General features: G+C 36.0%; 1 protein-coding gene across 3 annotated transcripts in view; it reads left to right on the top strand.

The window, feature by feature from the left end:
* Positions 1-25,685, top strand: part of srfbp1 (serum response factor binding protein 1) — a 56,531-nt gene that overhangs the window by 5,197 nt on the left and 25,649 nt on the right. For 2 of the 3 annotated variants that reach the window (XM_015367757.2, XM_015367747.2), the window contains exons 2-3: positions 16,050-16,138; positions 18,609-18,681. In XM_015367757.2, the coding sequence (XP_015223243.2) occupies positions 16,050-16,138; positions 18,609-18,681 (162 nt within the window). The remainder of the gene's footprint in view (positions 1-16,049; positions 16,139-18,608; positions 18,682-25,685) is intronic. The other variant, XM_015367765.2, reaches the window with a different exon arrangement.

Raw genomic sequence — 25,685 nt, 5'->3', positions numbered from 1 at the left:
GTCAGGAACTGACCCTAGGGACCCAGCACTGCAAGGCAGCAATGCAAACTGCTGTGCCACCATGCTTCCCTTTTTGCACTTTAAATAGTGTTTTGTAGTTCTGAGGGAACTTCTCCTGATCAATGATGTACACTTTTTGAAACCACAGGGGATCCTTCTACCAGAAGAGCCAAAGATTGCATGGATACTTTGCAATCTTTGAACATGGTAACACTACACTGAAGATGAACTGACTGAATATGACTGTTGAGCACGCAAATCAAACATTGTTATAAGTGCTATCAAGAAGTGATCAGTGGTCTAACCTGGATTTGTTAGGATTAAAAAGACCAATTCTGGATCTGGCCTCAGATCTTGATTATATTTTTTCTGTTATAAATGGATCAGAGTTCTGATCCTGCTCTTGGACATTGTTGTAATTACCAAAGAGTAGGTTTACAAAAATATGCATGTCAGCATATAAGTTAAAATGAACAAGTAATAGGTTTATTCCATGCTGAAAAAAAGAAGAAAGAAAGCACAACGTTTCGGCCGTGGAGCCTTCTACAGGTGTTGTGTTTTCTTTCTTCTCTTTTCAGCATGGAATAAACCTATTACTTGTTCCTTTGCAGCCTACGCATGCTGACGCAGCTACCCACCTGAACTACTTAAAGTTAAAATGATTTCTGGCAAAAAAGCATTTTTGTGCTTTATGTGCATGCATACTATTTCATATAAAATAATTGTAATGAGTCTTTAATATTATACTGTATTTTCCTTTTTACAGTTTGAGTATTTCCTTTTTCTGTCTCTCTAAATGCCACTGCTACATGTCACTTGTTTTCTACAGTGGATAAGCCAAACAAAGCTTGCCCATCCCTGATTTAGGTGAGACAATAAAAATAAATGAATTGATAAAAACCCCCTTTTAAAGTCTTAAATTAATGACTTCATGGTGACCTGGAAGAAATATGGACCATGGCTCTCCAAGATGAGAGTTCCCCATTTCATCCATGTAGAATTATAAACATACTGATAAAGTAGAAAAACCTCAAATTGAACATGTTTTCTTAATTTGTGTTCCTCCTTGATCTTATTCTGGTATTTAAATCAAATACAATGTAGAGAAATATGACATTACAATTGGGAAATGGTCTTGGCACGTTATTTTACAAAACAGTTAAACTGTAATCTCTACAAAAAATATCTTGTTTACTTATTATAGACTTTTTGTGCCAGTTTAAATGCACATAATTAACGTGTGCACTTGCTGAAATTGAGTCTTAGAGTTCAAACTGTAAATAAATTGCAGATAGGTCTGGGCTGTTAATTTAATTAGTGGCAAAAGTGACTGGATTGCAAATGGTTACTTTTTCCAATTTAATATTACAGTTGGAACTACCATCAAATCCTTTTCTATTATCTGTTTGTTTTCAAAAGTAGTAAATGAGACTTTTAAAGTTGTGCTCCAGTGCATTTTTATAATTTTTCAAGTCTAAGTACTTACTAGGAACTTTTTCTGAGTATGTTCAAATTAAAATAAAAATGGCCTTTTTTCCAGAACTATGCTGCTTCTTGGTAGGTTGCCGCTGTTAAAGTTCTACATGTGTTTTCAGAGAAAATATTGCTGTAGTGTAAAAACCTTCAAATATCACCCTTTAAATGTGCAGGGTGTCCTGCATCCTGTGTTTATAATCTGTGCAAAATAGCCAATAATTTTTACATTCTTTCCAAGTTGCATGACTTAAACTCACTTGGCAGCTTTTGTGAGTTGTGCAACCGAAAAGATACATAAAAAATTTAGAGTGATATTTTTTTCTAGGATATTCCTTGTGATCTTGTATACCTTGTACACAAAATGCAGTGCAGTTTATGCTGCTCCTTTAAAACACTGCTTCTTATACTGTTCTGAAACTTTGTGAGCACGTGTGGTAGGCCACGTAGCCTGTTACATGTTGTTATAAAATAAAACATCTGTGGTTCTTTGGTAGGGTAGCATATAATAAAAGGCTGCTGTTTTGCCATATGAGGTCACTAAAATGTAGATGACGAATGCTTTAAATCTATAGTTTAAACTTGGCTTAAATCCTACTTAAGAGATTTTCTTTCTTGAGAATATTGTTGTATTCAGTGGGTAGCTTAAAAATAAATTGATTAAATAGATGTGAGAAGAAATGTGACATTTAAGTCACAAATACCAATACTAATGTTCTTAAGAGGTTATGCTTTCAAGAAGAAAACTGTTTTTTTTTCTTTTAAAACATGGGTGTATAATAAATGACCAAACTTCATTAAATCACTAAAACTGTATCAACAGAATGTCAAGATTCATTCGATTTTTAAAAGCTAACCTTAAATGTTATTTGTTTAATATGTACTAATAAAACACACATCAGGTTTAGCTTATATATTTTAATTGGATGACAAATCTAGTGTGAAGGTCAAATATGATGCCAAGTTCAGTTTCAAAGTCAAAAGTTCACTGCAAGAGCATGTACAGAAAATCTTTACACACTTTTTAAAGTAACATTCTGGGGCCTTACAGGCTGAAATCAAGACGCATTAAAATCAGTATTTCTTTTTTACCTTTGTTTATATATGGCGATATACAACTTCAAGTGTAGAACAAATGCTTAAGCATTCTAAATATTAATTACAAATGAAAACCTTAGTAAAAGCAATTGGAAATTAGCTCTGGAGTAACCAATTGCCACCATGCTGAAGAACGGCTTTGCTGCTACTGTGCCAGTCACTCATGCCTCCTAGGCTGCAGATTCTACAATACAGCCGACGGGTTGAAAGCTCCAGCCCCTCAGCTGTTTCGCCAATCTCCGGGCTGAAGAATGGCTGTGCTGTCACTGCAACAGCAGCATCTTTACAGTGCAGCCGGCTGGCTCACTGAAACAGTCACAGGGTTTTAGACTGCAGTCTCAGGGTTACCTACACACCTCTCTGCTGCTCTCTTGGCTGCCTCAGACAGGACTTTGACCATCCCTTTTGCTGTGCCGGACATGATTCTTATTATACCAAGTTCCAGTCAATAACAGTCATTTGTTAACTTTAAGACTTGTGTGTGAGATGTGTCTGTGATTGGGGCCCCACCTGATACCTGTGCCCCTATTGTGAGCCGCCACATGTGGCATCACATTCTGCAGTTTGATCAGCACATTGGTTTTTATTGAGAGGTGTTCACTTGTTTGTTTGGTTTCCACATTACTTGACAGTGATTGTCCTTGTTAAGCACTGCTGTCTTTCGGATTCGTTATTAAATTGAGGATATGGCTGTATCATTGGTCTTACACAGTATGTGAAGCACTTTGGGATAGATGGGAAGGAAAAACCATACATAACTGTGGTAATCAACATTATTCATTTTATTCACTCACTTTTTCCTTGGTGCATAAGAGCATTTTGGTTCTTATGCACATTTTGTTCCATAGTTTTTAACTGATGCTTGCCGTAAAAGAATATTGCTTTTCAAAAGTATTCATGCCTTTCCTACAATGTTCCATTTTGTAGAATTCATCAAAATGATGAATGGTCCTTTGCTTTTTTTAATCTTAAAAAGTGGATGTTTCTAAGTATCAGATAATTTACAGTAACTGTTAGCAAAGTCTAAAGAGAAAACATTGAAATAAGTATGTTCATTGCATAAGTATTTAGACCCTTGAAACAATTACAGCCTCAGTTCTGTTTTGGGTAAGCCTCTGCCAACTTTGTTCACCAGCTTGGTACACTTTTTGCCCATTCTCCTTAGCTGAGTTGCTCAAGCTTTCTCAGATTGCTTAAGACTCACGTATTATGTTTTTCAAATCTTTCCATATGACTGAACTTTGACTAGGTGACTTAAGGACATTCGCTTTATTATTCTTCTTCAGCTCTATTGTGTCTTTTGTCTTGTGCTTGAGTCTTTGCCTCAGTTTTAGGTCTTTGGCAGACTAAAACCAGTTTTCCTCTGTTGTCTGCCTATTCTTAATCTCACAACCTGATCAAGGAAATTCACCAAAACAAGTGTTTAGGGTAGTCGACTCCTGTGTGACCCAACAGAGGGCTACTGCTTAGGTGAGCGGAACCTCAAGCAGACGCAGTTGAAATGCAGGCAGCCATCTTTCCTAAACAAGCAAAAGGGTTAATTTAGGGAGTAGGACTATGTATTCTAAAAAATACAATCCCACAAACTTTGATTTATTGAGATTATAGGTTGAAATTTCTTAATAAAGAACCAATATTGCAAGTGTTTGCCTTGTCCATGCTGTTTTGACAACCAAATGCAATATGTTGCATAAACTTTGAAAGTTGCGAAAAACTTTCCTATGTAATTCAGTTTTATTGCTTTTTTTATTTTATATATAAACTTTAGTGATTTCAGCCCTTCTTTATTCCTGGGGTGTATGCTCTCTTTATGTTGGCAATTAAAAGGTTTAAAGTGTGAGGTTCAGTGGATGACAGCTGGATCTAATTGAATGAAAGCTGTCAGCCTGCGTATATGGTAGGAAATTCCCTCTGAGCAGTGAATTTGCTTCACTTTGATCTCAGTATAGTGCATGTTGTTGTAAAAAATGATTTCACTTCTGCATATTCCCACAGTTTTTCCAGCATACAAGCAACAGCAGTGTAATTGAAAAATTAATTGATGCTGGATAGCATACCTAAGTATGGATTGATAGGATTGGTTTTAGCAATAATCAAAGGGGAAGTGAAGTATCTTCTAACATCCTTAAAATTGCTTATGATATATAATACTTTGCTATTGAAAATGACAATACAATGAACGTTTAATGCTCAATTCTGAATTATATACTGTAAGAGTGGAACTTTGTTTTTCCAAAGAATGTCAAAAAGTAGAGTAATTGATACTATAGTTTGTAATGAAAAACATGAATAGACTTTGTACAATCACAGAAAGAGATTAAACTCAATTTAATGATATAATGAATTAATGTGTAACCTTATAATAAGCCACACAATTAAATCGGTAGATCTGATCACTTTAATTCACAGTATAAAAGGTAGTTTGTTTTTTACTTGGGTGAAAAAAATGCTGTAGCTTACATCCAAAACAATTTTCACATTTCTTAATATTACACTATAATTTCACTTAAATCTGTGAAAATATTTTTTAAATATGATCAAGGATACCAGGAAATTGGTAGAAAGTTCCCTGGATACATCTGTTGTAGGTTAATTGTGGTCACAACAGGATTTTACTTAATCCTGAAGGTCAGATTGATTTCCATTGAAATTTCTTTATCCCCAAGACAAAGTTGGGAAGACTTTTGGATTGTTGCAGTAATACATTTAGCATTTCACATCTTTGGTTGAATACATGCAAATGCAAATTGGTTGCAAATGTGTGGTTATGTATTGCCATAACAGTAGTTGTTTGTTTTTGAATGTTTAACAAATACTAGACAATACTAAAACTCATTTTTAATAAAATGGGATATTAGTGTTGACATTTTATATAGAATATCCTGTATCCTCAGCTCACTAATCTGGTATCTTTAAGACATCTGCACACTAAAAAACATTTTTCTTTTGGAAGATCTGGAGATAGAAACCAAAAACATTTTTTAATACTTAGTCTCTGGTAATTTTTCCTTTTCTGAGATGCAGAAGTAGCAATAAGCTTCCTTTGCATTATTCTCAATTAATGCAGTTGTTTAACTTAACAAATGGGTATATCACTTTTTACTTCAAAAAAAGTTATTGAGCTTTAGAATGTTTGAAATAGTTAACCTTGGTTCTGTACTTGGAAAATAATGGAGGCATGCTAGAAAAAGTCACAATAAAGATTTTAAAAAGTATATTTAAGGGTTGAATAGTAAGCTATTTAAGGTGTTGGGAGTTTTTTTAGTTCTAATTCTGAAAAAAATACACATTTAGTTACATTTGGGTACCTATTTCCTGTTACTAAACCTCAAGCCTCGGAAGTAGGGTTCCAAAGATTTTGGTTTAGATGATGTAATGGAAGGGAAGGAAAAACACAAGTGGTGTCTACGATGTTTATTCCTTTGGCTTTAGTGGCACAGAAGGAAGTTGCTCTATTGATTTACTGTAGTCTTGATTTCTCATGTCTGATAATAATTAGAACTTTTTTACAGATCATCATGCACACAAGCAGCTGCAGTACTCTACATCTAAGTTCAGAAGGAAAAGTAAATCGCATACCCTCTAGAAAAGCTCTGAGTTCCACTGAGTTAAAAACAGATTGCTCATTCTGCAAAAGCTGAAGGCCACTGGGCATGAAAGGTGTGCATGGTCGTGGCATTGATTTTCTTCGTAAGAAATAAAACATGGTGAAGCACAGTAGCAAGACGTTAGTACTACTGTCTCACAGCTCTTGAGTCCTGCATTCCAAGGATTACCTTAGTTTTGATTTGCATGTTTTCCTCTTGTGTGGATTTTCTCTTGGGTCTCTGGTGGCATCCCAGCTTTTCGAAGGCATGCTGGCAGGTTAATTTGTGCGCCTGATTTGCCCCTCTATATGGCCTCCCCTCCAGGGTAACGTTCTGAGTCCGTCAAGTTAGGCCTCGGCTCTCCATAGTCTTCTATAGGAAGAAGTTTTTGTAGATAGTGGAGTTAATTGTGTGGCAACACAAATGGAGAACTGTCAAGGATACTCAACTCTGCACCCCTGCTTAGTTATACGCAGCCCCCTCATGTATAATATGACCTGTACAATATACTGCTTCTCACCTGGTGCACAGGCTTCAATCCAATGAGATGGTGGGTAACAGATCTGCATTGGAGCTACATTTCAATCTTGTCCTCCTGTATTACCGTATGTCTGCTCTTATTGTCATTTTGGCTGTGTGGTATTGTCTCAGTCCACTGTTAGAAGCTGTAACTGACTGGCCCCCACATCCATCTGGAAAGAAGGACCTCCAAGCTGATGAAAACCTTTATGTACTGTACATTAGCAATACGTATTACACTAGAACTTTGGATATGGGAACATAGAATATAGGAGTCATTAAGTGACATGGAATCCTGAATATTGCATATTCTACATTGCAGGAAACATTTACGTGTGAAGCCACTAATTATTTAAGTTGGAATATTTTATTTGTATGGTATAGAGTTAATTTTGCTAAGTCACCTTGCATAAAGGTGTCGCCGAAATTTATAAATAGAACAATGATAATGAGAAGAATTACAAATTCAATCTACATCAGTAGGTATTGAGGATGTGTGCTTATTACTACATTTGTAGGGTATTTAAATTGTAAGCTAATATAGTTATGAGGTGTCTAACAGTGCAGAAATAATTTGGTTAAATCTTTGCTTTAACCATACACTGTTTGATCAGATGTACGTTACATTGTTTCTATGCACAGTTCAAGTCGGTAATACATTGTACATTACTGTTTAGTATGGACCATGAATTCTGAAAGTAAATCGAGTGTTCAAAAGAGCTGGATTGTCAACACCCTGTTCTCTGTCTCTTGCATAGGTACTCTATAAAGTGTCAGTTTGTTGCCCGTCATCTGCGTTCGGCACCTTAAGCTTATTTGGCCAGCTGTGGTCAGAGTCCCTGTTGGGATTCTGTTCACACATTTCTGAGCCTGAAGTGTCTGTACACAAAGCAAGCTCCCTGTGATTCTCTACGTCTGTCCATTTCCATCTCCTTTGTTTGATAATGTCACAGCTCTAGTTTGACAAACACATCCTTTTCTACCAAAACTTGTGAAACGTATAGATATTGGACGACCTCTAAATATCTCCTCCTTCTTCAGCAACTTAACCACCTTTAGATTCACTGAAACTCTATCTAGTGGATTATTTATTCTTATTTCAATTTTCAATTTACCTTTCATTCAATAGGATATTTTGGCACATTATTATAAAAACCTTGTAATTATGTTATTGAAGAAAACAAAAATAAAGGATAGTAGTTCAGGTGGGTAGCTGCGTCAGCATGCGTAGGCTGCAAAGGAACAAGTAATAGGTTTATTCCATGCTGAAAAAAAGAAGAAAGAGAACACAACGTTTCGGCCGTGGAGCCTTCTTCAGGTGTGAGAGAGACAGGGCAGTAGGCAAAGGTAAAGTAGCGGGAGAACAAAGGTTGGGAGGGAGGAGGAGTGAGAGGCGGGAGCAGGGGACAGAAAGAGAGGCCAATCAAGAGGTGTGAAGTCAGAATGGGTGCAGAGAGGTGTGAAATGAAACTTCCAATGAATGGAGAAAATTTAAAAGAACAGTAATCTGTCGTTAAGGGAAGGGAGAATGTGTGATCCTAACTGCAGAATAATTTTAGTTTCGGTGGTCTTTCTGATGTATGAGTTCGGAAAACCGTCTTTGAGAACACAGACGGAGAGATTAGTGTGGTCGTGGCCGTCAGAGGTGAAATGAGAAACAATGGGCTTGGAGAGATCTTTAATCTTCACAGCCCTGACGTGTTCTCTGAAGCGGTCTCCGAGTCTCCTTCCTGTTTCTCCAATGTAGATGGCTGGGCATTTACTGCAAGAGATACAGTAAATAAGGTTGCTGGAGGTACAAGATGCTGTCTGGGTGATCCGGAATTGTCCTGAGGGGCCTTGAATGAGTGTGGTGGTGGCTGTGTACTTGCAGGTGATACAGCGAGCTCTGTTGCAAGGGAAAGTGCCTGGTGTGGATGGTTGTTGAGGGCGGTCAAGGGAGCTGTGAACAAGGAGGTTACGCAGATTAGGTGGTCGGCGATATGAGATGATAGGGCGATCAGAAAAGAGGGCCCCAATGGAGGGATCATCCTGTAGGATGGAAAAATTCTGGTTAATGGTCCTGGGGATAGGAAGTGTGTTAGGGTGGTAAGGAAGCACCAAGGGAATGCGGTTGTTACGGCGGGAGTTCCTGATCGGGTTGATGGTCCGGGGGGTGTTTTTGGCTCGGGCAAGGGCCCTGTCAATCACACTGCTGGGATATCCTCTGTTGATAAAAAATGAGTACATTTCGAGGGCTTGGTTCTCGAAGTCGATGTCGTCGCTGCATAGTCTTCGTAACCTAAGGAACTGTGAAAAAGGAAGAGAGTTTTTAGTGTGGTTGGGGTGAAATGAGCTGTACAGGAGGTAGCTGTGTGAATCCGTGGGTTTGTAATAAACTGAAGTGGAAAGTCGGGGGTAGTTGATAGACAAGTGGATGTCTAGAAACGGAAGAGTGGTGGAAGATATGTGAACTGTATATTTGAGGGACGGGTGGAAGTTGGTGAAATGGTGCAGGAAGAACTCGAGCTGATCGTTGGAGCATGTGGCGGCACCGACGCAATCATCAATATATCGTTTGTAGAAGTCAGGGACATAGCCAGTGTAGGAGGCGAAGAAGCGTTCTTCTACCCAGCCGACAAAAATGTTGGCATAGCTTTTTGTCGGCTGGGTAGAAGAACGCTTCTTCGCCTCCTACACTGGCTATGTCCCTGACTTCTACAAACGATATATTGATGATTGCAAAGATAAAAGGTGACCCCGATCAGTTATCGAAGAGACCTTTTCTAGTGAATACGCAATGGCTGCTGAATTCATTATGTTGGGATTTTTGTAATCCTAGTGTATTTATTGATCAATGTAGTCATATGTTAGTGCTATTTTTTCCTCCACGATCAAACACATTTTTGAATTTAATCATTTGTTATGATTGTATTAATTTTCAGGTTGATGGTAAATTAGATTATATTTAAAATGGCCATTTGCCTTCTGTTAATTGTAATATACTGTGAAATGCAGTGTCTTAATAATATGCTGTGACTAATGGCTGTTTATAAATAAAGACATTTTGGTTTAGGTGTTATTATTGTTGGTGTAAAGCAGTGAAAACATTCTCTTTTGGATAGAGTAGAATAGACATGATACCTTATGTGTTGTTGAATTTTTTTTTAAGTATAGCAAAAGGGAGCTGGAACACTATTTGTATATTTTGGGGTTAGAGAGAATAAGCATTGAGTACATTTCAAACTACAGTATAAGTAAAAGGTACATAGTAACTTGTAAAACCTCCAATTTACATTACAAAATAGACATTTCCAGGTACAGTATGTGCAGCGCCATGTTATGCGATTCAGAACAAGACAGCAAAACATCTGATAACGTGAAGCGGCCCTATTGCATTGTAAGATGCAGACTTACGAAATACATCTCTTTTAACCCAACAGAAATATTGTTCTAGAATTTTAGACAGTTTTGCTGACAAATACTCCTTACTTGTAAACTCTGCAGATCATGTTGGAACATTTCTGCAATGAAATGTCTGCTGAAAAACCTGTGCTTATTCACTCGTACACTGCATTACATCAGTCATTATGGTGACTTGTGAGAAGGAACGGCTGCTTTACATGGCAATTTGCGTGAACTCTCACTCTTGCCCACTCTTGCTAGCAGTTTGCGACAACATGGCGACATGGAGTACTTTCACCAAGTTCACCATTTATGCTAAATTTGAAATTTGTCAAATTTTTCTATACCGTCAATTAATTTATTTTGTTACTGAGATGTAATAACTGGACAGAGAAATTTGGACTGCAGTTCCCCTTTAACTATATAAAGTGGGTTCAATTTTGTTTTTATTGTTAGACTTTTGATGCGATTTGTTGTTGACAGTAGATGGCAATCTTTCCTGTGGAGCAGAATGTGCAAACCAATGCCCCAGTATAGTTACCCAGGATGAGACTTTAAACTGAAATCATGAGTCCTTGGTCATGAATAATCACATAGCACAGTTCTTAAAAATGGGAATTTTGGCATAATTCCATTTTGAGCTAGATCAGTTTGTCTTATCTTCAATTAGCACAATTATTTCTCCCTTCTCCACATGATCTGTTGAGTAGTGGGACTTCTTTATGGAATGCACTTTGGGTAACCTTGGAATGAAAAACACTATTCACCTGTAAGGAATTATTGCTGACTGTGAGTTCCTATGAATTTCACTTTTATGAGTCTGAGTATGGAACAGTACCAACCACAAAAAAGTATGGTGCATTGAATTCTTTAAATCCCTTCTTAAAACCTTACCGCAGAAAGACAAAAAATTGACTCTTCTATGATTCTAGTGAAAGCAACAAACCCTGTTGTTGCAATGATAGAAATGTTCTATCATATTTCTACCCATAGTTATTCCGCAGTAAACATTTTTTTGTTTTTTTTAAAGCTTCAACCAGCATTGAGTGAAGAAACATGACCTAAATGTTCTTAAATTAGGACCAAAACCCTGTTAAAGTACTATTCATAGTTTACATAGAAGTGCTTGCATATTTCTGAATATTACTCTTCTATAAAATGTAAATTGTAGTATTTTAAAGTGGCTTTCTGTCATTTTTGTGTTTAAATTTAACAGATAACTTTGAAGAAAGGTTTTTGAAAAGATAACTTTTAATGAAATTAATAATTGTGTTGGATTTAAATTTGTTGAGCACACCCCAGCGTTCATTGAACATTGTTGAGAGAGATGGCACTTAAAAATGCAACTATAAAAAAGAAAGTGATACACTTCTGTTAATAATTTTAAAAGTAACATAAGTTCCAAGTCTTGACAGTTTAACCTATGTCTTTAACTCATTCGTTAACTGAGGCTATGTGATTTGGAGAAGAGCAGTACTAGTTTTTATAGTACTAGACTATCCAATTTTAAAATTATTTGAATTATTAAATTAACAATTATAAAATAGTATTGACTGGGAATATCTTAAGTTTATCAAAGTGTCTCATGAGAAAGTAAGCTGTAGAGTCTTTGTGGCGTGTTTTGTCTGTTTAAAGTCTGGACCTAATTTTAAACGCATTCTTCTTTTCAAGCATCCACTAGCATACCACTTTCTATGAACATAAGGACATAAGGAAGGTTACAAACGAGAAGAGGCCCTTTTGGTAGTGAGCAGCTCACTGATCCAAGGATCTCTTCCAGATGTTTCTTGAAAGATAGCCAGGGGGATCAGCTTCAACAACATGGCTGGGCAGCCTGTTACGTATTCCCCCAACCCTTTGTGGAAATACAGACATCCTTTTCTCAGTTTTAAACGTACTTCTGTGTAGTTCCTCTTGGTTATGTTTTACTGTTGCTTCTGAAGAAGTTTAATCAGTTAACTTTGTCAGTACTTCTGAGAATCTGTGAGTACGTGAATCAGGTCTCCTAATAGTCTTCTCTTTTCAAAACTAAAAAGGTTCTGTTCTTTCAGCTTGCAACATTCCTTTAGCCCTTGGAAAGCACCTGGTTGTTCTGCTCTAGTCTGTTTCCAGCGTAGTAATATCGCCAATAACATTTGGTAACCAGGTGACCAAATCCTACACAGTATTGTAAAGCAGGTCTTACAACATTATTTTAACATCCCCTGATTTACATTCTGGATTCTGGAAAAGCTAACATTTCATTTGCTTTTTTGTTGCTTCCCCACATTTCCTTCAAATGTTATCTAGGATTTTGTATCTATATTTTATGCTACCTACATGTTAACACTATTTGCTTGTCTACTTTAAATGTCAAGTAGGTATCTGTGCCAGCATGCGTAGGCTGCAAAGGAACATTTTTTATTCAGCTTTTATTCCTGGGTATTTCTGTTCTTATATGTGTGACCATTTTAGAATAACTGCACGTTTTTCTGTTCCGCCCACCATTTCAGGTGAGCATTAGTATTGGAACAGTTGGCTGCATTGAAGCATTGATTGTGCAGAATTATAAAGGCTGCACCACAAGATGCTAACATCTCATCAGCACCAAAAATAGAAAGGCCAGATTACAATTTGCTAAAAAGTACAGAGAAAAGGCAGTCGAGTTCTGTTAATGGACAGATGAGGCAAAGATAAACCTCTACCAAAGTGATGGCAAGGTGAAAGTGTGTAGAAAGGAAGAAACTGCAGACAACCCGAAGTACAAAACTTCATCAGTGAAATATAGTAGATGTAGTGTCATAGCTTGGGCTTCTGGAACTGGCTCACTCAACTTTATTGATGATGATGATGATGATGATGATAACAATTCCTTAGTGCTTTTCTGGACACTCCACTCAAAGTGCCTTACAGGTAGTGAGGAGTCCCCTCCACCACCATCAATGTGCAACCAGTGTCAATTGCCAATGCAACAAAGGAGTTCATCAGGGAGAAAAAAGTGAAAAGTATTTGATGGGCCAAATCAGTCTCCTGATTTAAATCCAATCCAGCTTGTATTTACTGTATTTGGTGAAAAGGAGACTGAAGACAGAAACGCCCCAAAACAAACAGCAACTGAAAATGGCTGCAGCAAAGGCTTTGCAAAGCATTTCAAAAGAACAGACCAAGAGTTTGATGTCAGTGGGTCACAGGCTTGATGCTGTTTTTGTGTGCAACAGATTTGTAACAAAATACTTCTATTGATACAACTTTCATTTACTTTAACTTAATTTGTACCAATGTTTGTTTCAAACACTTAACCAATAAGAAACAACTGTCCTGATACTTATGTTAATCTAAAATGGGAGCATGGAACACAAAACCGGTATTATTCTAAAATGATCAAGCTTAATGCACAGAAATAAAAGGTGACATTCTGTAATTTTGCCTCATATTTCTCTTTTCATTTCAAATCAAAACTGAGTCTAAGGCAAAAATAGCAGTTTTGACTTCACTGTCCCAGGACTTATGGAGGACAATGTAGTTGGAATTACAACAATTAATAACATTGAAAGATTTCTTTGTTTTGTGAAGCATAACTAATGTATTTTTTATACATTGTTTTTTTAAGAACTTACCGTAGCTGAAATACTTTTCAGGTGTTATCAGTCATGCACAAGCACACCTTTTGTATTAGAAGGATTCCAACAATAGATTCATGATGGAGCATAAAAAAGTCAAATGCTTATACTGTAACAAGAGTATATGAGTATTTTTATGTTAAGTACCGTGGTCTTAATGGAACTGCGTGTAATGAACAAAAAAATTAAGCATGAGAGTTAATAAGCATCAGCACATATTTTAAAGTCAAAACCTTCCACAAATGTGTGGCTCATTAACTATTAAAATGACTTCCTAGGATTCCTAAGGTCACATATAAAAATGGACAGGCGAGATTGTCTGTAATAATGGTACAGATTGTATGGCTGCACACCTCAGTGACTTTGAAAGAGTCACTGGAACACGTTTGACAGAAGCTTAAGTTATTAAGACGGCTCAACTTGCTGATGTTTCTCAACCAGTAGTGTCTAAGGTTGGCATAGATCCCTAAGAGAGTCCATCAGCAAAGGGCAACAGCTGGTGGAAGCACATACTGTAGGATCATGATATCCATGCTCAAGGTGAAACAGGTGAATGACTGCAAATTTCTACATGAATCACTAGTAGCTAGTGCCATGAAAAATGGTTCAGTGAAATCTCCACAAACTGGTATACGGTAGCTGGATTTCAGTGGCATTGGTCAGATGATCCTTCATTATGTTCTTGAAGGATGAGTGCCTGTGTGGCTCCAACCTGAAGAGCTCTACAGCACTGAGTGCCTGGTTCCAACAGTGAAGGGTTCTTATGGTTCAGTAATGTTGTGGGGCTTGGTTTGGTGTGTTTATTCCCTTATACAGCAAGTTCAAAGCTAAGTGGTACTTAGTGGTCCTAAGTGATCATTTGCACCCCATGTTGCAGCATTTCTTTCCTTCTGGGAGGGATGTCTTCCAGGATGATGATGATCACATAAAGAGAGCTTGTGTGATCAGTCATTTGATGAGCTTGAAACTGATGTTATCCATATGTCACGTCATTCCCAGTCACCAGATCTGAACCCAATGAAACACTTATGGGATATTCTGGAATGATGACTGGGACAGTGTTTTTCACCTTCATCTACCAGGCACGAGTTAGCTTTCTCATGAAAGAATAGTGCCTCATCACTCCGGCAGATTTCCAAACACTTAAACTTAATCTCATGGCATATCAGCCAGGCAGGCTGTATTGGCTGTACTTGGTCCCCCACCACTTCCTTAAGTGATTTTACATTGATTTTTCCATTTTTTGTTAACTTGCTGTAAATAATTGTTTAACCAGAAAAGTAAATTCATATTAACAGCAGTGACATATCCAAGAGGCATACATAACTGTTGCTCTGAAAACAAACCAAAATAGGGGGATGATGATGTTAAACTCTTTGGCTGGGATTTGACTCAGTTTCCTGAATTATAGACATGAATAAGTGATGTATTTTTTCATTCTTTAAAGGAAAAGGGGCGGTGAACATAAGGATTTAATTGGATCGTATTTAAATGAGCTGTAGCAAAAATCCTGTGTGATCATTTGGCTTTATATAATTCTGGTAATGTTTTTTTTTGTTGGCGTGTGCACAGACAGAAGTCCTGATAACGAATTGTGGATGAATATGCAAAGCTTTTAAACAACGAAAGTATGAAAAAAATTGTAACGTGGATAAAGACAGGAAGTCACGCATAGGTAGTGATTCCTATGTTTCCCAAACCCATTCATTTGAATATTGAGATTTTTTGTTTTTGTCAGACATCTGCAAAAGGAACTGCAGCTAGCTTAAATATCAATAAAACATAGAAGATAGTCAGCTTTTCTTTGATCTTGACCCCTCTTGAAGGATATACATTCTTCAGTCCTCTAAATTGTTTTTGTCTGCATAACCTTTGACAGAGATTTAATACTATATAGATTGGGTAAAGGCCAAATCTATAACACTTTAGAAATGTTTTATTGACTTACCGTACTACTTGCACACACTAAATTAAGGAACCCTCTTATATCTACATGAGTTGAACAAAAGATGATACAAATGGCAGTTTTTCCATCTACCCTAAAGAAATGTACACTTCAGAAGTGCTGAGAACAAAAGGGTTGAGCAGCTAAGCTTGAATGTTTTTTGAATGTGGTTGTGTCTTGCATCCAAGAATAATATGCAAACGTGGCTGGCTGGGAATGCCTTGGCTATTCAATCCTTATTTCCGTTCAGGCTTTAGACGCATATCGGGGTTTCTTTTTTTTCTAATGTTTTCTTTAGCTTTGGAAGAGTTCTAAATCTTGTGCTTTTAATAGGGCAGTAAGTATAGCTAGCCAAACTACAATGAGAGGTGGCACTGTGGGCTTTTTAACATTTTTGCTTGGGTTAAAAACTACATTTAAACTGTTCGTCTTCTTTATCTTCAGGTGGTCAAGATGAGAAGAGATGTGAAGAAGGCAAGGGTATTCATCATTCGAAAGCTAACGAGGCACGTTGCTAAGCTGAAAACAAAAAAGTCAGTGACGTTACAAAATTTATGTATTTACAAGTTGTTATTTCAATGTCATGTTCTTTTCCATGGGTATTGCTTAAAAAAAAAAATTCACTTTTTTGTTTCTGTGCTTTGTTTTTCTCCTGTTTTTCTGATTAACCAGTTCCTTCCTATGATTATTGTTCATTATCTGCTTTTATTTTGCAAATAACTTCCCTGTTCAATATCGTTGCGAGATAACACATGTTCCATAACATGTTTTTCATTGCTATGGAAGGATGTCTGCAACCCAGATTTTCATCCGGAATAGTATTAACCTGTCTGACCTGCCTGCCAAATCCTGGTGTGATTTTCCTTTTCCTTTACTCTGTGGCTATGTATTTGGTATGTAATTCAGGCAGAGCTCTCTTTAACATTTTTTTTGTGGAACACCCACTTAATAACATTAGCTAACAGACTGTAGAGTCATCTTCTGGGTATTTCTGTGAGGAATGAGGAAACATTGAGTTGGCTTCAGTATTTGAAAAAAAAAAAAGATATGACTTCAAATGCCCAGTAATTCTGTTTTAATTTACATTCGTCCATGTGCACAATTCAAATAGCCCTGTGTTTGCCATCAAATGTATTTCTAGCATTTCTGGACATTCCTTCATAAACCACTTCCACCCGTCCATGTTCTAACACTTCTTCCAGTTCATGGTCGTGGGGGAGCCGGAGCCTATCCTGGCAAACAATGGGAACAGGACACCAGTCCATCACACTCATGCCTAGCGCCAGTTTTCCCAGAAGCTAGTTAAACTACCAGCTTGGTTCTGGACTGTGGGACGAAACTGCATTACGAAGTAGCAGTGCTAACCACTGCTAACCACGCCACCCTTCTAAACTCCTTGTCTTTATTTTTTTGCCAATGTCAAGACAGTTCATGTTCTAACAGTGTTCATTTAGAGCTCATAATGACACTGCAGAGCAGTCTGCTTATTGAATAGACCAGGAGTGAATATAAATGATATAATTATACAATAACTTAAGAATGATACGTACGTTTTATTGGAAGAAAGATGAATTATCAAGTGGTAATGCTTTACAATGAAACACTGATACATATCTGTAAAACTGATGAGGATTTCAAGTGAACCTTTCTGAATCTGGATTTAGAGTACAGTTAGAACCCTTCTTTCTGTGAATGTACTAAGGGATACACTTTATCGAAGACTGACTGATCTTACATGAAAGTTATTCTTTTTCTTTTTATAATACACCCACTCTTTGGAATTAGACTTGACTTAAGTAAATTTAAGTTTATGTAAAAAGCTCTCATGGTTTGCCTAATAAAAATTTCAATTTATAGAAAGTTAGATACATGAAGTGGTGTGGTAAATACCTTTTGTAGGTAGATAGCAATGAGTAAGGTCATTACCGTTACTACCAGCATCCACCAGAGCGCCATTTTATACTGCATCTTGTTTGTTTTCACAGACATGTGGTGTCCTTTGCATATCGTCTCTCGCTTTTTCACTGAAAGTTAAGAGTTACCTGTAACGCAGTCATGTCAAGGAAGCGCCCAAATTATTCTAAGAGTGCTAAGAAGCTGTGTGTGATTGATCTTGACCAAAAAATATAGGTTTATTCCATGCTAAAAAGAGAAGAAAACGCAACGTTTCGGCCGTGGAGTAATACAATAGTGAAAGATTATGCATGTGTAACGGAAAAGCTGACCACTTTATGGATGGAAGATCGGATTCAGAGGCTACTATCTCTTAGGCAATTCTGAAAGTAATTTTATGAGGAGTCAGGGGTGGTTTAATGCTAGTGCTAATTTTCTCACAATCATGACATGGTGAGGTGGGACGTTTTTAGTGTAGATATTGTAGCTAGTGAGTTCTTACCTCCTCCTCTTATTTAATTAGCTATCAGGACTTATATTAAATGGAATTGATCCACAGTTATTTTGCTATTTAATGTATATTTTATTGTTTAATCACTGTTCAGTACAGTGTAGGGTGCTGAAATGTTCAGTATGAATTAATTTAAAGGTCATGCTCTGTCCATTATTTAGTGCAGTGTATCTTTATTTTATACAATGTTTTATTAGTTTGATCTTGGGGCTCCAGAATATTTCTTCATCAAGCAAAATGTTTTATTTATAAATATGGTAACCCTCTATACTGCATATAATATATACTAATTGGGTTCACGCAAAACGGACAAGGTCGCTACCAACTTGGTAAATTTTGGGTTGTGTAAAGATTTGAGGACCAAAGCCATTATGTACCCAACGTTTTGGTGTATCCGTAAACATCTTTAATTGAAAAATATTCCCTTAAACTTAAATTAATCATAATAAAACATATTTGAATAAATTATTATCAGGCCCGATGACAAAAATTCCATGTGTGGGGAAAAAAGTTTTCGATTTTTTTGTGATTAATTTATAAGTAACTTGGTGTCATTACTTATAATTCTTGTCCTTGTCCTTTCGTTCTATTTTTTATAGAGGCAAAGCAGAAGACATCGAAAGGAACCTGAGGCGAGTAGAAAGACTAATTGAAGAAATCCATGCAATGAAGGTAATCTCAGCTCTTGGGTTCATTCCCCAAACACTGCATGTTTTATGCAGCAGTAAAAGTAATAGGGGGTATGTGCTGATATGATACTGAAGGTAATCGTCATATTATAACAGTCATATTATATGTACACATTATAATATTAGACCTTGGCCAATCCAGTCAACTCCTGTAGGTGTAGTAGCCATCACTGTTTTGTGATTATAGTTTTTGTCATGAAAACTTTCTTTTGAAGGTTTTTGTATAAGAATTCAGAAACTTCTTTCTCAATGATTTGTTGCTTATGTTCTAAATTCCATCTCGGTATGTCTTGCAACACACTGTAAACATACATGTGACACATTTGAGTTAGTCATTATGGCAAATACTGTATATAGAGCTATTAATCCACCATATGGTTTGTGTTCGTTTAAGGATCTGATGAGAAGCCAGTGAGACAGGCTTCTGGTCTGTAGTATAAGTAGTATAGACAAAAATTTATCCAATGTTTAATTATTTTACATTTTTCAAGAAATAATTATTTATTTTATGCTTTTATTATTACAAACTTTTCCATATATAGACTAGATCATCACCAGTTAATTGTACTCAAGTTTCGCCTTCCTGTAAAAATAAAATGCTGTGGTCTCTTGTGTTTATGAACAAATAACATTCTGAAACACTGTTGACTTTTTCCCCTCTGAAAATGTAAATTCTGGCAGCATTGATCATGTGTTGTTTCATACTTTTCTGCCAGTCCTACTAGCAGTTTGAACTTTGTACGATTTAGGCTCAATGTCAGATATACTTAACGGTAAAATAAGCTTGCCACTCTATTTGTGTATATTTTAGAAGAATGAATTGATTTGACATGTTTTTAAATTTTGAGTAATTGGTAATTTATGACAGACCATGATATACTTTAGTGTATGATGCAGAAGTCACTAAATCACCTCATTAGTGAGAGAGAAGATTGGGCACAGGTAATGAGTTGATTTTACCCATTAAATGATCAGATTTAAGAACAAGACATTTGGTACAAATAATCATTGGGATGACACATTGGCATATATTGAGCAGCACCTAGAACACAATACTTTTTAATACTTTAATACTTTTTAAAAATTATTTATGAAACATAATTGATTGCTCCAAGGAAAAGTGCAAAGCTTTTTAAGCTCTGTAGTAGAATGGTCTTATTTTGCATTTAATTCTCCTAATCCTTTATGAACAGTTGAACTTAATTTACTACTATATCACTGTAGCTGCCACCATACACATCTGCCACCCGTTGTTACATCAAACCAGGTGGGATCCCAAGCTTTGAATGGTTTCCTACCAACAATATTGTGGGGTTTTGCAGGCATTTATATAGTGTCTTATTTTGTATTCCTGATCATTGGCAAGATGCCTTTCCACTCCAGATCTTGTATGGCCAGTAACAGTAGATGAACAATTTCCATGCTCCTGTTCCTTTTCCCCAATGCACATCCTTATAATTTCTGGTTAGTCTGGTGTAAGAACAGTGATAAATGTATAAGTCAGTGTAATGGGTTAGTCTACAGGCAAAATCTGATGTATAAACACCATTACTTCAATGTTTATGCTTTAAAAGTTTCCAAATGGTGACGGATGCATTACAAATTGCAAAACATCTTGAGAGGACAGACGTTTTGTTATCTTGCATATATCATTTGAGTGATACCTCAGACACAAATGTTTAGCAATACCACACTTGTTTTTTTTAGGTTTGTCAAATAAACCAGTTATTTTTTAGTTAGTCACAAAATCAAGCTCCAGTGCTTTATTTTCTCTGCAGTAATTGCTGCTAACTCTAGATCACATATTAAAAGGTTGGTGAAAAAAGAAACATGTACCTCCTCTGAGGTGAGTGGCAGTGTGGTGTGGTGTTTGGCACTGCTGCCACACAGGTCCTGGGTTTCATTCTGCACTGAAGCGTCTTGAGTGTAACGATAGCATCTTCTCATGTTTGCAAGAGTTCTTGCCAGTTGCTTGTGAATAATTGGTGTCTAACTTGTCCAGTGCACATGCACGTATCTATATGTGGTGGACTGGCATCCCATCCAGGGTGGATGGATAATAATTGCTAAAATTATGAAAAATCATTTTTATCCAAGTATTTAGACATATTTAGGGTGATACATGAAATCTGCTGAATTCTGGCTTTCTGCAACCAGGTTTGGTCACTTGTAGATATGCTTTGACTAGTGTATACCACATGACTCAAAAACACACAGAAAAGACTAAATGAACATAAAAATGATTTTCAGTTTCAATCATGTTGAAAAATCTAGATGGAGCAAAAAAAAATAACAGTAGTTTTTTCAGGGTCAACAGAAGTGCAGTCCAGTAAAGGACATTTTGTTTACAAGAAAAGTCCTTCCCACATCTCACAATATTTGTGGTTTGGCACATCTCTGTGTTTTATCCATGTGATTAGTGTGTTTTTGCAGAGCAGTAGTTCTTTAAAATAAGTGACAACCTACAGTCAGTAGAGCATGTAATACTTTGCAGTGCCCCGCCTGCACACCAGAACGTTTGTGCTTTATCTGCAAGATGACAGCAGTTCAAAATTCCAGCGGTGTGGATGGAAGAATTGGGTTAATTGTTTGCAGAAGCTGTTTTCTACTCAAAACGGCAGTCAGAGCTTGGAATGTTGCAGAGTTCTTTCTGCCAGTGACCTAGAATTTTGTAGTGATTTTATAAAAATAGAGAAAAACAGTTCTGACCTTAACAGCTGGTTTTGGTTTTCCAGATATATTGATAAATATCTGGCATAGTTCATTACAGAATAATGAAACTGTCCTTCACATGAAATGCATTGCCCTTTTTTGTAATGATGTCACAGTACAAAAAACTAAATATATTGCTTCTGCTGAAAATCTGTGCATCTGCCCATTGCAATTTTGTTCTGTTCACTGTCAGTTACGACATCTTAGCTCTTTTTTGCACTATATGATAAATGCAAGGTGGCTGAATTAGTGACGCTCTTGGTATACAGCTTTAGCTTATTACGTTCCTAAAAAAACCCATGATCAGGGGGTTAGCATCATATTAAGTGAATATTTGAGTATATGAGAAATGGGGTGAGGTGCTCTGGGTCCATGTTACACTCATCAAAGGCTAACATATTCTCAAATAAAAATGACAAATACAATAATGAGAGTTATAATTAACCATATTAAATTAATGAAATGTTGTAATTAAATAATAGCACAAATAATAAAAACATCAAAAGGACTGTATATACATAAGAGGATACTGATTTGCGCACACTATTGTGAAAAATATAAAATTAAATGCTAGCAGGGTGGAGAGATGCGTGAGACAATACAGTAATGAGTAGTTGGAGAAACTGCATGCTTTTTAAAAGTTTCCTCAGGCAGACCCACATATGAGCACAGGTTTTCTCAGCCTTGTGAAGACTGGTACCCAAGTATGCGCGAGTTCTGCAGTTGGCAAGGGAAGTCTGTACTTTGCAAACGGTATACCAGAAAATTCCTAGAATGACTGCACAGGTGAGAAAAATGCTTTTGCAAACTTTAGGTTATTAGTCAAAATTGATGAGCTACACAAGTTGAGGAATTTGCATGGGAAAGTGTTGCAGGTCGTATCATAAAGGACATTATTATCAGAGAATATATACAGTACATTTGAGAAAAACACATCCGTGAAGAACATGTGGCTGCTGGTGGATATTAAAAAATAATTAGTAATCATTGTATCTCAGTGTAGTTTTGCTTTTAAAGTTAGTGAAAGTTTTAAATGAAAATATTAGACGGATTTTTCAACTTACAGTAATGTAGTTACTACAGTAGTGCACCTACTTGGGGATTTGAAATACACTATTTACTTATGTTAAAGCCTATTTTCATTTTGCCTTGTACAGTGACCATTGTTTATTGCATGCAGTTACTTTGAAATAGCTAACAAAATACTTGAAACTGTCACAATGACATTGTTTTATTTTAACAAGCAAATAATGCAGTTCTCAGGTTTTCAATGACAATTCCAATGGAATTAACCATTGTTCTTAACATTGTTTGTTTAATTAATCTAGTAAAAGTAAACGTATAACATAACTGACAAGTAATTGGGTAATCTGCAGTTTTCTGACAGACCTGCACTGTTTCAATGTTCCAACAGCTAAAATCAAGAAAACTGTAGTTCAGTATGAATCCTTTGAATAAGTCCATTAGCAAATTTTAAAGATAGATTCCCAAGAAATGTATTTAAATTGTATTTATTAATATATCTGAGTAATCTCTGAAGGAAGGGTTTTAGAATTGTTATAATCTTGGATGATGTTCAGAGACACTTGGAAATATATGCCAAAAAGAGACTAAAACAATATGTTTGAGAACAATGTATTTTAATTAAAAAGCAGTTCTAGGGTGGTACTTTTCTTGGCCATACAGCTTAAAGATGTACAATTTTTGCTAATGCCATTAAGAATTTGCATGGTTTTGTACAAAACCCAGTTAGCTATCCATAGACATACGGTAAAATAAAGTTTTAATCCTGAAGTGACAATTTTTGGTGCCATTGATTATATTTTTCTGTTATGTAATACAGATTCTAAAGATGTTTAAACTTAATGAAAGTTCAGAATTCCTCCATGTAAAATCCTCTTAAACTCAGTTTTCCATAGCATGTGTTTCCCTGTAAAACACATTAGTGGAACCAAATGAAAGCCAAAGTTGTCATTTTGCATTTAGTTTTTATGAGGTTCAAGTTGGAAGCTATGTCATTGTGCTAGCAGCAAAGCAACTTTGAGATCAATTCCATGACTTAAAGTAGAAAGAAAGTTTTCAGCTGTTGAATCTTCTTCAAGAATGATAGAGAAAGTAAATAGTTGGAATATAAAATATAGGAGAACAAAGGCCATGTCATGTGACAATGAGAAAGTTGCAAAAGCAGATGAGAAAGTTACAAAACAAAAAATAGCTGTTGGAGAAGTGTAGAGAAAGAGAGCAGTAAACTGTAAATGGAGAGGAATAATCTCATATTAAAGGGAAGGTGATATCCAAGTTTGAAAGGTAATCTTGGTTTCTGGTGCTTTTCTGGAGTAAGAGTCCAGTAATCCTTGTTAAAGGAAACAGGCAGATAGGTCAGTGTAATCGTGGCCAAAGAGTACTATCAGTACCATAGCTATCTATCGGCTGTAGAGTACTGTTTTTGATCCTCGATGCTCTGGTGTGTTGTAAAACCCTCTGCTAGTTCTTACAAGTATAGCATAAATTCATATGGGTTTACTGGGACGTGCATACCTATTAAACCTTTTATGTTTTTTTTACATTTTGGTTGTGGGCTGATGCTAACAGTTTTAGTCCTCCTTCATTCAGGTAGGGCTGAGAGTGAAATGTGTTTTTTTTATTTGTGTAATGCATTTTAGAGATCAGCAGACAGAAAACGAACTACATCTGAAAATGGATAGATGAGTGTACGTGTGTCTACTGCTTTATCTCATGATTCTGTTATCCCCCTAAAATAACAACAGAATGGTTTAATAGTTTAATACTTTTTTATGAACTGAAATGTTATTTGAAATTTGAACTGTTATTTTGGTGTTTGTGTAAATTATTTTGCTCCAATTGCTAAATGTCAAAAAGGAAATCATTAAACAAAAATAATACAGCATTTTGGTCTTTGTGTAATTGTCATACAGTAGTTGTCACTTTCCACTTGTTACTCTATTTTAAGTTTAAATTTGAAAAATGTTAATGTACAATTGTAAAGAAGCTGTTAACATACAAACTGTATAAATCAAAATGATGTCAATGGATGTCAATTAAAAAATGTTTTAATCAAAATACTTCTATACATTTTATTTATGTACATTGTGTAATTATCTTGGATCCATAAAAAAGTTAGCTAATAACGATTAAATTGATGTATTCGTTTAGTTCAGGTCACTAAGGACTTTGCATGCCAGTAAACATGAGGCAATCGGGGCAATGCAGGGCAGTCAGGAATAGCTTCGGCGTCTTGCTGGTATCCCATACTTGGCATGTGAACAGAGGGCATATTTAGTATTGCAGTTATGGATAAACAAATGGTCAGTCAGTCAGGGTTAAATGCTAGGTCTCCTCAATTTAGTATACTAAAGGTATTCAAATTCTAGTTTCCTCCTCACAATGACAAAACTCTGTGAAAGATACTTTTATTATTTGTGTATTTCTTGGTTTTGAAGACAACCATGACATCAGCTAGACTGTCAAAAAAAGGAAGTTTCAAGTTTCAGTTTTCAACTAAACTATGGGTTAAGTAAGCGTTTGTTAACAAGCTTTAGAAACTAACCACTATTCATAACATTGTTTCTTTGGGAAATGTGTAGACCTACCGTTGAACTTTTATAACATTGATTTGTTTGCAAGTTCCGGTATACGCTATACTTATCCAATTTCTAAAAAGAAACTGTGTTCCTAAATAAGCACAAAACTTTCATAGTGAAATTACCAACATTTTGTAAATGATTATATTCCTTTATAATATCTTTAGAATTTTGAATCTTGGTTTTAGAAGTAAATTATTTTATAAAGATAATGTGCACATTTTAATAATTTAAAATATTTTAGCATACACATAGTACTTACCCCATCTCATGGCATAGGACCTCTAATGTATGAATCTGTATACCATTATGGATATAGCACTTGTTTTCAAAATATATCCTTTGATCTAGCAATCATTAGTACTCAGTACTCTGAAAAAAGTCGGATTATTTTGACAAATACAATGATACTAAACCTTATAAATGAGTTCCCCTAAGCAATGAGGTTGATGTGAATAAAATAACTTGGAAACTGCTTTGTTTTATTGAAAATTAGGTGATTTCCTGCCAGTCCACTCCCTTGAAGCTTGTCCTGAATGTCATCCATAGTTTTTCTGGTATGGGCAGTTCTGATATATCGGTTTTATTTGGTTTTAACAAATTCTTCTTTTTTCCTGCCATTTACTGATCATATGATTTATAAGCTAAAATATACCATCTGTGAGTTATCTAG

The sequence above is a fragment of the Lepisosteus oculatus genome, chromosome 3, assembly GCF_040954835.1.
Source record: "Lepisosteus oculatus isolate fLepOcu1 chromosome 3, fLepOcu1.hap2, whole genome shotgun sequence".
NCBI lineage: Eukaryota > Metazoa > Chordata > Actinopteri > Semionotiformes > Lepisosteidae > Lepisosteus > Lepisosteus oculatus.
The sequence above is the reverse complement of the archived record's forward strand: the minus strand, read 5'-3'. Positions and strand labels throughout refer to the sequence as shown.